Source organism: Geotrypetes seraphini, chromosome 8, assembly GCF_902459505.1.
Source record: "Geotrypetes seraphini chromosome 8, aGeoSer1.1, whole genome shotgun sequence".
Taxonomy (NCBI): Eukaryota; Metazoa; Chordata; class Amphibia; order Gymnophiona; family Dermophiidae; genus Geotrypetes; species Geotrypetes seraphini.
This window is the reverse complement of record NC_047091.1, coordinates 118,347,191-118,361,844: the sequence shown is the minus strand read 5'-3', so window position 1 is coordinate 118,361,844 and position 14,654 is coordinate 118,347,191. Positions and strand designations below refer to the sequence as shown.

The following is a 14,654-nucleotide window of genomic DNA, read 5'->3' as shown; positions in this document are numbered from 1 at the left end:
TAGGCAGAAAAGGGGTTACAGAAGCAGTGGCAGAATGAAATTTACAGACCCAATGCCAAACCTTCCTCAAGGGTTGGAACTTGGACACCCCAAACAAAAAGATGTCTCATTGGCCCTGGATGCAAAGACAGCATTCTTTCCGAGCTGAAGTGCTTTGCTGGTTCCTCGTCTCTCTCACTGCAGAGATTGTATTTATGTTTATGCATATGAAAGGCTTGATATACCACCTTTCAGAACTGGAATCAAAGCAGTTAATAAATTAAGAACAGGAAAAGAGAAAAGGAAGGGATCTACAAATCTTATTGATAGGATTGCTGAGAAGGAGATAAAGGAGATATAGGGAGGGAAGTGAACTGCAGGCAGAGCCCTCCAGACAATCAGCCCTACACAGTCTAACCAAAAGCCTGGTTAAAGAGGTCACGTGTTCAAGAGGGTTTTGAAATGAGCATATGAGGACTCTTGTTTTACAATCCTGTAGCAGGGAGTTCCATGGAGATTGGACAATATGCGCAGTATCTGGAGAAAACAAACCAATCCCTAAACACCTTATATAGTTTCAGAATACTTTGCAACTGTTTAAAAACATTTAGGGCTCCTTTTATTAAGGTGCGCTAGCGTTTTTGGCGCACACATGAAATTACCGCGCGGTACACTTCTCAAATAACGCCAGCTCAATGCTGGCATTAAGGTCTAGCACGCGGGGCAGTTTAGCGTGCGCTATTCCGCGTATTAAGGCCCTAACGTACCTTAGTAAAAGGAGCCCTTAGTAAATAGTATAATGAGGGGTATTTTTCTAATTAATTCATGATTTGTGTTCAAAGTGTCCTCCTTCAACCTTGACACACTCACAAAGTCTTCAGAACCACCGAGTTGTTGGTTTAATAAATTCTGGAGTTTCATTAATTAAAAAGCTCGACTGTTTTGTATGTTTGATGCTCTGGAGCTCCATCCTGTTGAATATTGAAGTACTCAGAAATGTTTTGAATTTCAGACAGAAGTTTCTGCTGCAGTAGGATGTTTTGGGGTTATTTAGAAAAACGTTGGAAGTCCTGTTTTCTCTAGACACTGTATAGAACAATGTAACCCCCCCCCCCCTTCGATATTCAGGGGGTTCTTAGGTAGCTGGGAACAGCTACCAGACAGCTTAGTCCCATTTGGCCAGTGATTTCTATTTTTTTCAAATCAATAACAGTTAAATAAGATCCCAATGGAACCTCATTCAATATTGTTACAAGATTTGCAACCACACCTGTTTATCAGCTGTCCACCAATATTCAGCAGTAGATACCTGGCAATCTCCCACTGAATATCAGGCTCACAGGTTCATCAGCTTGCCTGGTGACTGGCTATATTGCACGGTATAGCCGGTTGCTGCCGATTTTCATTAGGTGGCCGGCTAAGGGGCAGGTCTGTCTTTGGCCATTGTGTTTTAGCTGGCCAGCTGATAAAGATCGGCATGGCTGACTAGGAGTGAGCTGTCAAACTTTGCCCCGGATATGGCCCAAGCATTGAATACCCAGGATTACCACAGCCTGCGGGAGGTACAGTAGTGGGCTGCCTCCCGCAGGCTGAATATCAGCCCCAAAATGTCTAGTGGGATCTAAGCATGAACAGAAAATTAGAGGAACAGACAGGCAATGCTCCAACGTAAAGCGAAAGGTCCTAGGTCAGTAACCACCCAGACAATTTCCACTAGATGGTTCCCACCGGAAAATTACCACCTAGATCAATTCCCATCTACTCATGATGGACAATTCCCCTCCATGACCAAACATATACCCAATAATATCATAAAAACATCAATTCCACACACAAAAAAACACCTTACTCTAACACTCAGGACGTCCCCCTAACACTCAGGGACTGCACATATTCGGAGTCTCCCCCTAATCCTAACACTCTGGGGATGCAAATACTCAGGGTCTCCCCCTAACTTTAACACTTGGGGGCTGCACACAGTGCAGTCATGTCCAGAGCAGTAGCTGGGGAAGGGAGGGAACTGTCTGGGGGGGAATGTTCAGGTGGAAATTGACCTAGATAGGAATTGTCGAGGTGGGAATTGGTGGGTGGGAACTGTCTGGGTGGCTACTGACCTGATACAGAGTGAAGGGTACAGGTAGGCCTATATGGGATGATAAGTGATGAAAGGTAAGTTAGATTACCAGAGTGGATTCTTTTATGAGCTAGTATCAGGAATTTATACTGGATAGAGAGCCAGAGATGGTGAATAAGAAAAGGGGGAACATGGTCATATCGGCAGGCATGAGAGAGCAGATGAATGGAAGTATTTTGGATTGACTGTAATTTTGTTAGAGAAGTCACAGGAAGAATAGAGTAAATGACATTATAGTAATCCATCTTGAAGGCCACAAGATTCTAGAGAAGAGTGGCACATAGGGGTGGAGTGAACGGATGAGACGAAGAGAAGCAAAACAGGATTTGACCAGACTACTGAGAAGAGTTGGGGTTGAATTTTGTTTATCCACCTTTTCCCTTCTAAACTGCAAAGTGGGTTGCAACTCAAGAATAAGCAAATCTTCAAAACAATAACAATGCAATCATTAAAACAGCCACATTCATCATACAATGTACACAGAAACACAATACACAGTCTCCAGTAATACAGTGATGCAAACACCAAATACTTTCAAAAAAACAAGTCTATAAAACATTTTGAAAAATCCATTTCATATATTCAGCTCGAATGCTTGCTGCACTAACTGAGATTTTTATTATGCGTTCTAAAAGAGAGAAATAATGTTTCCTAGAGGAAGTTTTTGAAGGGTTGGGCCGTGCAGCTTCTAATTTAACAGCAGAGAGAGGAAAGAAATAAGCAAAGAGACCCAGAGAGCACAATCTGGGACTTTGGACTCGCCTGATTGGAACACTTAAAAACAAGTGACCAGGCTGTCAGTAACCAGCGCACTGCCCTCAGAAGTGGCTTCATGCGATGGATGATTAATCCTTCTAGCCATCAAGCCCATTCTTTGTGAGGCTGTGCAGTGTCTGACATCATCTGTGACATCATAGCTAATTGACCAATCATGGTGCTGGGCTTGAAACTTTCAGCCAGTACAACAGCTGGAAAGAACTTTAGAAGTCTTTTCTCCTTTGCAGCAAAATGTTTTTTTTTACACAGAATCCTGCCAAGGGCCTAGCAAAGGGTTTTCCTCTCAGAGAGGGGCCCACACTTATAGGCACCCTATCACAACCCACAGCGTGCACCCATCCCTCCCTCTGCACATACTTGCACATCTCACAACAGTACACAAAACACATAGACATGCACACAGCCCCCAACCTTCATATGAACGCACACCAAAGCAATATCCTCTCGCACCCAACACCCCAAAATACAAACACCCAAACACATGCATACCATCTTGCAACAATACAAATCCACAGCCCACAAAGGTACACACACACACCATAGCCCACAGAGATACACAAGCACACATACACACCACCTCACAGTGTGATACAACTACACACTCCCCAGAAGTATGTACACACACACATTGCAATCCACAGAGATACAGTAATCCAAACCCACACACATATAAACACCTTCTCCCAACTACAGCAATGCCAGCAACATACCCTGGCATAGGAGCAAGGTTCATTCACATTATGCACATAAGTAACCCAAGCAAAACATATTTGCCAACACTAAGAAGTATCCTTAGTTTCCCAAAAGGGGAAATGAATTCTGGGCTCAGCCCTGGATACTTACATAGACACGTAGGTGCCGAGCACATACTAGCCCGATAGCTCCATTCTGCTCAGGACCACAGATCACCAACACAGTTGGCTGCTTCTTTGGCAAAGAACTCAAAGGGAAAACCTAGTAAGCAGAGAGAAGACCCTGACTGAAGGCAGTGCCATAAAATCTTTCCCCCCACCCAAACTTTCCCACCTCATCCTGCACCTACCCACCCTGCTGAGCACCAGAAGGATCAGGACATTGCAAAGACCAGCACCTCTTTAGTTGGTCATTCTTTACTGGAAGGCATTCATTCTGCATAACTACTCTGGGGACACACAGGTTCTAATCCCAGTTTTGCTGTCATTTCTAGCAAGTTCCATTATGTCCCTTGTATTCCCAACCATGCCTGTATCCAATTGTTCCTCGGGAAGGGTGAAGGTCTCTAGTTGGAGGACTTATGATGGTAGGATGCCTTGGGATGTCTCATGTGGATGAAAAGTACTGTATGACAGTTGATGCTTGTTAAGCAGAAAGGAAGAAGATGGATCTGCAAAGCAGACAATTGTTTGCCCCTGCAACTGTGATGTTCCTTATCCCTCAGAGGTGCTAGAGTCAAAATCTTGCCAAGGTTCAATTCACAAATCACAGGACTGGCTCAGCTGCTCGTCGACTTATATAAAGGGATTTGATGATTCCCAGCTCAGGTCTTTCACTCTCTTAATTAGCAAGACTTACAGGACTCTAGGATAGGAGAAGTCCCAGTCACGATACAATCATGACACGTGGATGGAAACTCTATAAAAGAGGTGCTTATCTGGAAACCTATGCTACAAAGGAAAGTAAGCAACTACTTTACAGAATACTAGGTGTGGCAGTATGCAAAAGCTGGACATTTGAACTCTGGTGTTAGAGAAGGATTCTTTGCATGCCATGGACTGCCAAGAGAACTAACAAATCAATTTTGGAAGTGATCAGACAGGATATGTCCCTCGAAGCCCACGTGATGAAGTTACGACTATCTTTTTTTGGTCACACTGTTAGAAGAGAGAGATCACTGGAAAAGGACATTATGTTTGGGAAGATCAAAGGAACTAGACGAAGAGGCCACCTGCAACTACAGTGGCTGGATATGTTGACAACTACTATGGGGATGATGCTGGAGGACTTCTTCGGACTAGCACTTGATCAGCTTCTTTTTGGATTTTTAACTCAGCAAGTCATGAGTACTCGAACCCAAGTCGATGTCACCTAACACAGTGTGGAAATACAAATTTTTTTAAAAAAGGTAGGGCTGCAAGTTAATTGATAACTTTGTGATTTATTTATTTAGATTTTTATCCCGTCCTCCCAGTAGCTCAGAACGGTCTACAAGTGAACATACACAATGGAGTGTAATTGGACATATAAGATATACAATAGGTTTAAATGTTTGGACATATAAGACTGTGCAGTAGTTTAAATACAGGGAGTATACAGCAAATTAAGAGTAGAGTTTAAGTATAAGTAGTTTAGTTTAAATACAAGTTATTTGAGTTTAGATACAATTTATCAAAGTACAGACTAAGAGAGGACTATACTGAAATTTAGGGAGAAGATAGACAGGAGAGAGAAGAGAGAGGTGGGGCTTAAGGGGGGGTGTAGACTGAGGGTGACCTTTAGTTGAAGAGGAGAGTCTTTACCATTTTACGGAACGTCAATAATGAGTTCTGTAGTCTGAGTTGAGGGGGGAGTTGGTTCCAGAGATGTGGAATGAAGTGGCTGTAGGATCGTTTGCGGGCAGTTTCTGAGAGGAGGGACCTTCCGGGGGAATTAATGTATTAAGTTTCAAGTTTATTTATGGCTTGATATACCGACCATCACATGTATCTGGACGGTTTACAATATTAAAAATTAGAAAAATCTAATAAAATTTAAGATTTAATTGAAATAAAATAAGAGGAGGGTAAAACTAAAGCTATGACAAATTAAGACTTGCCACAGAGCTGGCGTAAATTCTCATACCTTGATTATTTTTTTAAAATGCGTGTAAATTTATCAGGGCTGTGGAGTTGGTACACAAAACCTTACCGACTCTGACTCTTATTTTTGGTATCTCCACTTTGACTCTGACTCCTTTATTTCTATATCTATGTAGAAGTTTATGGGAGCAGGGATAGGGACAGGGACAAACTTTGTCCCCCATGTCATCTCTAGGTGCCCCTTTCACTAATATAAATATAATAAAATATAATACATTTTGCAATCATCAAAGAGCTTGATATCAAAATATATTCTAAAACTAAAATGTATCCTGAAACAAATGGGTTAATCAAATTATTAACCGTGAAATAAGAAATTTAAGCATAATAATATTTGCCATGACATACATTCCCCTCCTTTACAAAGCCGCGCTAGCATTTTTACCGCCGGCCATGGCAGTAAGAACCCTGACGCTCATATGAGTGTCGGAGTTTTTACTGCCACAGCTAGCACTAAAAACATTAGCACAGTTTTGTAAAGGAGGGGTCTATTAGGAGTTAGAGTTGGAATAGGCACATCTTCACCGACTGCAACTCCACAGCCCAAAAATTGCTTTCAACTCAGACTCCACAGCCCTGAAATTTATACTATTCCACAATTTCTACATGTAACTGTGTGCCACGCCCACCCAGGTGTATGCCCACCACCAAATTATGTGCCATCACATTTGGGTGCCATTTTCTAGAATAGAGTGTAGCTGAAAATTGGTATTTACACATGTGCCAGCATTCTGGTCATTTATACGTCATCTTCTCTTTATAGATTACCCTCCACTGCCAGATTTAAGGGCCATGATTGCAGGATTCTGGAAATAAGTAATTTGAGAGGGGATTCAAGGAGGAGGGGGCACAATCCCCAGGGAGTTGTGAATGAAAGCTCAAGGCGCCAGACCCCAGCTCCAGTATCAACTGAGCTGCACATATAAAAAGGAACAGATGGAAAACTACTGGCCAAAAAAACAATTAAAAAAAAAACAAAAACCCAAACAAATTACACTGCTCCCACACTTGAAAAAGAAGAGGCCACTCTGTCTTGTATCAAAATTCAAAGCTTTGGATCCCAAAGTGCTTTATAAAGCTGTTTTATGACCTGCTGGTTTTACTTTCTGGCCACATGAAATGCGGCCACCACAAGTGAGCAGTGCGCTCTGCTCCGCTCCAGACAAAAGAAACAATTCCAACCCCCCCCCCTCAAAAAAATAAAATCTCAGCACAAGTCAACCCAATGATGAAAAGTCTTCAACCCATCTACAGCTGATAGATAGGTTCCATGATATGCTCCTGGTAGGAGTGGGATTGGAACTCAGGTCTCTTTGTGGCCTAGCTTTGTACTCTTGCTGCCAGCCATCTGCTCTCAGAACTCAGAGGCGTATGCTCTGCAAACTTACCACCATGAAATCAGCTCTGTATATAAAAACCGAATAGGGTGATGGAAAAATTATTGGGCCATATGGAAATACTTCCTCCGTATATCCCTTCGCAAAATATACTCCCCACAAAGCCACTGAGGCCAGGACTGTGTCCCAATATGCAAGCTGGAGCCAGCTCATTGCTCATCCCCAGGCAACATGTATGAGTTTCACTGGTCCTTCCATCTGTAAGACAAATCACTCCCTCTGATCTATCACCAGCTGCAGACTCTGCTCAGTGAGCATCTCAACCACAAGGCAATGTCTAGACCCAGTTCTTCCCAGAAACAGGAGTCCAAACCCCAAACAGCCATCAGGGCAGAGGAGCTCATATCCCCCAATCCCCAGTGTTTATTGGAATATTAGGATACCTTAAATGACATTCCAGTGTCTAAGCGCAAAATTTCATGATACGCACTTTTCCTAGGAGATTTTTTTTTTTATGTAAAGAGCCACAGCTAAAGCTGCCAATGGAATGGGGAACTGGTACATGTACTGAACTAAGATTTCAGGTGGATTAACTTATTGTTATAAATATAGTGATGAAAGAATCAGAGAATAGCTTGGAGCAAGAAACGGAGACGGACAGGGCTCTTCTGACTCTACTGCCATTTCTAACACATTAGCCAGCCCCAAACTAGGGCAGGGGTTCATAATCTTTTTTGGTTTCTGTACCCCTTTAACTGATCAATGAAACCCTCACATTCCCTTCCTAAACCATATGTCGCTAACATTTGGCCGCTAACAGTGTTAACTACCAAAAATTGCTAGAATTACAGTAGAACCCAGTTATATTACCAAAGAAATCAAACTTAAAACTACAATACTACATAAATTGTACATAATGTTATTGAATAAAATTATCATTTACAAATGACATGTACTATTTATTTATTAAATTTTCTATACCATTTTCTCAGCTCAGAACATTTTATATGAATTTATTCAGTACTCAAGCATTTTTCTTCACCTGTCTCAGCAGGCTCACAATCTATTTAATGTATCTGAGGAAATGGGGGGATTAAGTGACTTATCCAAGGTCACAAGGAGCAATGTGGGTTTAAGCCTACAACCTCAGGGTGCTGAGGCTGTAGCTTTACCTACTGTGTCACCTTTACCTTTGTCTGTACCTTGACTGATCTCTTCCTGCACCCCTTAAGGATATGAGCATCGATAGTTAAGAGCCCCTTCACCAGGCCAAAGCAGTTCTCCTGCCTCCCCCTCCCTTTATCCCTTTGTACCCTGATTCAGGTAATCTGGAGTACATTGATTCAGAGCAGGAGAGAGAACTCTCGCCCTCTGCTGGTTCAGATGTGCAGGCACACCTGACAAGAGTGATCCTCAAAAGTTCATGCTTCAATTAATTGGTTAGCCTATAGCAGTGTCCTACACACTTTGTTGAGCTGCGGCACACTAAACATAGTGGCCACAGCCTGAGGCATCCGTAAGCGTGTGGATGTCACCATGATGATGTCACACGCATTCGTCATCATCATCAATGTCCACACATGGGCGAAGGCCCTCCAGACGGACCTTGAGCCGCCAGTGAGGGGTGCCAGCAGAGAAGAGGTGCTGCTGCCGGCTGATTGCCTACATGATGCGCCTCTCGCCACGAGAGGCACTTCCTGTAGGCAGTCAACTGCCGCCGGCGCCTCTCCTCCTCCCCAATGTGTTCTGAAATCTCAGGAGGCACACAGTTTGTGTTACACTAGCTTATAGGGTCCACTGCCTCTCTCAATTTTGGTTCCAACCTGGCTGCTCCCAGTGAGTGGAGCAGTGTGAAAACAACACTTACATTCAACTTGCACTGAGAGCTGCCCTGTGTGTCGCATTGTTCCTCTGAGCCGTTCTGTGAGCAATGTACGCCTGAAAGGATTTGAGGAGGGAGGATGTGCTGAAAACAATCCTTGCCTGGGAGAATGGTTTTTTTCTGACGACAGCCCTGCTAGCACTATCAGACAATATTTCAGATTTAGAAGATCTCTCATTGAATGGCAAATACTTAGCAGTGATTGCAGGAAATATTATCAAATGCAGATGAGACAACCAGAATACAGCAGCTGGTGCCTTTTTCCAGGTCTACCATGCTTAATTTGATTTCTTATCCAGGAAAATAAAGAGGTGATTAAACACGAAAAATGCAAGGTTATTAATAGCACATGCTGTAGCTAAATACATGCCCTTCATGGGTAGAATGTCTTTCAAAAATGAGCAGGGATGTGCCTCAAATACAGCAGAAAACTCTGCACATCCAGCTGCAGTGTTCAGATCCTGGACAGAATTACCCAACGTTCAGTGGCATTCAAGACATCAAGCTCTTCAAAACAAAGCTGCTTTTCCTCTTATTTGTCAAAAGGGCAGCCCTGGGTGGAGGAGGAAATAGTTGCAGCCATAAGTGGCAGTATATCCTTGAGGGGGGGGAGGGAGACTACTCTTCTCCCTCTTATCATCCACCTTCTGAGAAGGACCCTCTCTGCTCCCATGCCTAGAAGCACGCAAAATGTACATCCGAGCGTGCCTCAAAAAATAGTCATAGTGCCCAAGAAACTGGCCTTTCTCCCAGGGCACGCTTCTCTAAAATGAGGGGTGATAGTACAAGGCTGCAGGGAGATAGACTTGCATTAAATCAGAAAATATTTCTGGGATGCAGTGGCGTAGTATGGGGGGCAGGCGGTCCACTCTGGGCGCCATCTTGGTGAGGGCGCCAGCACCCCTCCTCCTTTCAACCCCTCGCTCCTTCCCACTCCACCCCCGCCATGCGTATGCCTTCACTTCCCCCCACCGTACCTCTATCTCTTCACCAGTATGAGCAGCAATACCAACCTGCTGCTCATGCCGGTGTTGGGTCTCCCTCTGATGTCACTTCCAGGTCCCCCACCTAGGAAGTGACATCAGAGGGAGAGCAGATGGCAAAGCAGGCAGTGAGTTGGCAATGTTGCTCGCACCAGGGAAGTTAAAAAAGGTATGGGGGCGCATGCATGCATGACCGGGGGGAGGAGAAGAGGGCGAGAGAGAGGCACCACCACTGTGGGCACCTCTCACCCTCACTACACCACTACTGGGAAGGGTGAAAGAATAGAAGTCGGGTCTTGAAGATCAACTTCATGCTTGGCCTTGGTCTAATCTAGAGCATATTGGGTCTAATATGGATGTTTCCAAGAGACTTGAAGAATATATAAAAAGGCCTACCTCAGGCTAGCTTAAGTATGTCTATCTTCAATGTTAGCTATTCCCATATGAAACAAAATAAGCTACTATCTTTTTCTAAACCATAAATTTACTTGTGGTAAGAGACAGCCGTATCATAATCGTGGGTGATCAGATCATAGAACCTTTTATAATGATTATTTATTGGGCTATATTAAATGTCTTTTTATGAAGAGATTCATCCAAAGTGGTTTGCAATACATTGAAGAGTAATCAGGTAATCTTAAGTATTTTTCCTGTCTGCCCCAACAGGCTCACAATCCGATTGTGGTACCTGGGGCAATGGAGGGATTGAGTGACTTGCCCAGAGTCACAAGGAACAGGCTGGGATCAAATTCACAATCTCAGGGTGCAGAGGCAGCAGCTCTAACCACTAGGGCACTCCTTCCTCATAGCCATCAAAGACACAGGTTAAGTGATCAGTGGCCATTGCCAAGCGGTTAACTCATTCTGAATATCGGGGACTTGGTCTTCACTCCTGGTTCTTGAAGGCTGCCAATGGACCAGACTTTTAGGAGATCCCTAATGAATATACACAAAGGAGATGTTCATGCAAATTTCTCTCATGCATATTCATGAAAACCTGACCCATTGGCAGGCCTCAACGATGGGGGGTTGAATACTAAGTTCCTAGGCAGAAATGAACAAGCTGCATTTTGCCCTGAATATTAGTGTGAAATGGGAGAAGGAAGGTGGAAGGGTTGCAATCCTTGGGGTGGTTTTCTGCTCACCTTAGTAACTGCTACGGCACAGGCGTGGCCAAAAATCTCAATCAGCTGCTGCCTTCCAAAGCGGTAATCTTCCAGCAGCTCCCTCTCAATCTCCTCTGCCTCCTGTTTGCTGAAAAATTACAGGAAAAAAATGAACTAAGAGACAGAGCCAAGAACTTGAGTGCTTCAGGCCAATCTTAAGGTACCAGGTACATCAGAGCCCAGCGCATGAATTGTATAACAGACAGTTTCAAGTTTCAGGTTTTATTTAAATTGTATATACTATCCATAGAGAGGCATCTAAGCAGTTTATAAGTTAATAATTAATTTAAGCAAAGTTGCAGAGAAAATAGTAGTAGGGTTGAAGTGAGAAAATAGATGGGGTAAGAGAGAGACCTACAATCATTGATAGGATAACAGGTTTGGGTGAGAAAAAGGGGAAGCTGTCTGGCCAGTACCACAAACCAATCTCAGGCTATCCTGGATGAGGGAATTAACTGATGCTTGGGGTGGGGGGACAGGACAGAGGCTGGTCATAAAAAGGAGGGGCATTGGTCATAGGCATCATCAAAGAGGAAAGTCTTTTTTTAATTTATCTAAGGATAGTATGTGTCTTAAGTAAGATTGGAGATGGTTCCAAAGGGAGGGGCCTATAACAGAAAAGATACAATGATAGGTTGTGTCATAACTTATGCGACGTGTTTGGAATAACCAGAAGATTTTGTTGTGATGACAGGAGTATATAGGGTATAAGGTATCGATCTAAGAAAGAGGGAGTATGGGATTGTCCAATTTTGAATACTAGAAAAAGAATCTTGTATGCTACTCTGTGATTTATGGGAAGCCAGTGTGAGTCTTTTAAACAAAGGTGCGATATGGTTGAATTTGTATGCACCTGTTATCGGTCTGATGGAGGTATTCTGTATTAATTGAAGCAAGCATGAGATCATACAGTAAAATGTTGGACAGTTATCCACCGAGGAGAGAAAAGAAGGGTGATACTCATAAGTTTGCATTATCTTCTAATTTCTGTAAGAAAATAATTATGAGGAAATTGGAAGATGGCATCAAAATGGCCGGGCCTGTTCTTTTCTTTTTTTTATAATAGATTTTATTAATATTATGATATAAATTAAAAACTTACCATTTAACTGTACAAATCATGATAGTATATACAAATGATTATGTAATAGCATACATGAAGTAATACAAAGTGGAGTCAGTACACACATTATCCATAGGAAAAATATTTTGAATATGGAGGAGTACACTCAACGAGCATCATATTAATCCAACAAAAAGTAGTCATTATATGTATTAAACAATATGTTTTAAATTACTGTATGTCAATGGTCCAAAATACAGTAATTTTGGACAGATTTTAAGAAATGTGCCGGGGCCTGTTCTAATAAGTGAGGATGACCACAGATCATCTCAAAAAGTACCTCCTTGCCATCTTGAATAGCACATCACAGCAGAACAAATTGTTTCTCACATGCTAGAACAGGGGTAGGCAGTTCTGGTCCTCGAGAGCCACAGACAGATCAGGTTTTCAGGAAAATGTAAATTTGACCATGTGACCCCTTTGCTTCAGAGTCTTCATTGGCTAATCTAATTTAATCTAATCTAATCCTTAGGTTTGTATACCGCATCATCTCCACGTTCGTAGAGCTCAACGCGGTTTACAGTAGGAGAAATAGGAAGGAACTACAATAGAGGGTTAGAGGTAGAAGTGTGAAGAAAATTTAGAGGACTTGGGATGCCAAGATATAAGAGTTTCCCCTGGTTTATTTTAGAATTCAATTTAAATGCGCTTGTATTTCTTTTAAAATTCTACATGGTATCTTTAATCCTCTTATTCCTTTATTTTGGAACGTTTACTGATTCTCCTTTGCAAGAGGTATCCAACAATTTAAACTCTCCCTTCCTTCTAAAAAAGGATTAAAAGAGTTAAGATCTTCAGTCAATCTCTGGTCTTTAAATTCTCTCAACTCTGGAATGATCTCCCCCTTTTTTTTTTTTTTAAGGAGTTCCAGTTTGTTTCAAATTTTTCATAAATCTTTAAAAACTACTCTATTTGCCAAACATTTTGAAAATTAATTCTTTTGAAATTTTGCTATTATCTTCTATGTATCATTTGTAAACAATTCCCTGTTTATTTAATTGCTGTAAACCGAGTCGAACTTTCTCAGAATGATGACTCAGTATACAAAGTTAAGCTTTAGTTTAGTTTAGGATATCCACAATGAATATATATGAGATGGATTTGCATGCACCACTTCCTTGAAATGCAAATCGATCTCATGCATATTTATTGTGGATATCCTGAAAACCTGACCTGGCTCCGGCTCTCGAGGACCGGAATTGCCTACCCCTGTGCTAGAAGAGTAAGCATCACCTCTGCAGACCACGAGGCAAATAAATAACTTTACTCCGCTAATAAGGCTATATGTAGAAATAAAACGAAAACAAAGGAAAAAAAATACCTTTTTTATTGGACTAACTTACCCTCCTCCCCCCCTTTACAAATCTGTAGTGTGGTATTTAGCACCGGCTGTGGTGATAACAACTCTGATGCTCATTGAATTCCTATGAACATCAGAGCTAAAAACTGCGCTACGGTTTTGTAAAATGGGGTTAATGTAGTTTATGATTAGCTTTTGAAAATAGCCATTTCTTCCTCAGATCAAAATGCCAATCATAAACTACATTAAGTTAGTCCAGGGGCAGGCAATTCCGGTCCGCGAAAGCCGGAGCCAGGTCAGGTTTTCAGGATGTCCACAATGAATATGTATGAGATGGATTTGCACGCACTGCCTCCTTGAGATGCAAATCTATCTCATGCATATTTATTGTGGATATCCTGAAAACCTGACCTGGTTCCAGCTCTCGAGGACCGGAATTGCCTACTCCTGAGTTAGTCCAATAAAAAAGGTTTTAAGGTTTGTTTGTTTTTAAATGTTTTTGTTTTATTTCTACCTATTACCTTGAGGAGTGGACTAACATGGCCACCACACCATTTCACTCAGCTAATAAGGAAGCCACAGCTGGGCTCTGCAGATTTGCCATAGTTAAACAGAGAAAAGGAAGACATTAGACAGAGCGACATACACAGGACCCTGGCATTAGAAGCCTTTATCCAACTCCCAGCTGTATTCTACTCCGTCTCTGAGAAAAGTCAGGGCCACGCTGTACTGGGCAGAAAGTTCAGGAAACAAGCTCAAGGCTCAATTGATATCTTGTGAACACAGGGTCAGAATGAGTCCTATTTCCATGAAAGAAAAAAAAATAAAAAGTGCAAAATGAAAAGTCTAAACAGCAGGGAGAGAAAGAGGAGCTCCTGGTTTACTTTCAAAGGTCAATATTCAAACACCCCCCCCCCACCCAAACCTAATAACCATCAAATTTAAATATAAAATCAAATTATTAGCAAATTTTGCTGCACCAGAAAGCACATCTGGGAAGGACAAATACTTGGCAAATGTCTGTGCACTGGCCTCCACCTCTAAGTAACATAGGGGCCCTTTAACTAAAGAATGTTAGCATGCACTGTTACTGTACAAGTATGTTACTATTACTTTACTGTCATGACTGCACATGCTAA

General features: G+C 42.2%; 1 protein-coding gene across 2 annotated transcripts in view; it reads right to left on the bottom strand.

The window, feature by feature from the left end:
- YJEFN3 (YjeF N-terminal domain containing 3) overlaps nt 1-14,654 on the bottom strand; it is a 115,150-nt gene that overhangs the window by 15,600 nt on the left and 84,896 nt on the right. Inside the window, exons 2-3 of one of the 2 annotated variants that reach the window (XM_033956504.1) lie at nt 11,072-11,180; nt 3,734-3,844 (exon numbers count right to left, since the gene is read on the bottom strand). In XM_033956504.1, the coding sequence (XP_033812395.1) occupies nt 3,734-3,844; nt 11,072-11,180 (220 nt within the window). The remainder of the gene's footprint in view (nt 1-3,733; nt 3,845-11,071; nt 11,181-14,654) is intronic. The other variant, XM_033956505.1, reaches the window with a different exon arrangement.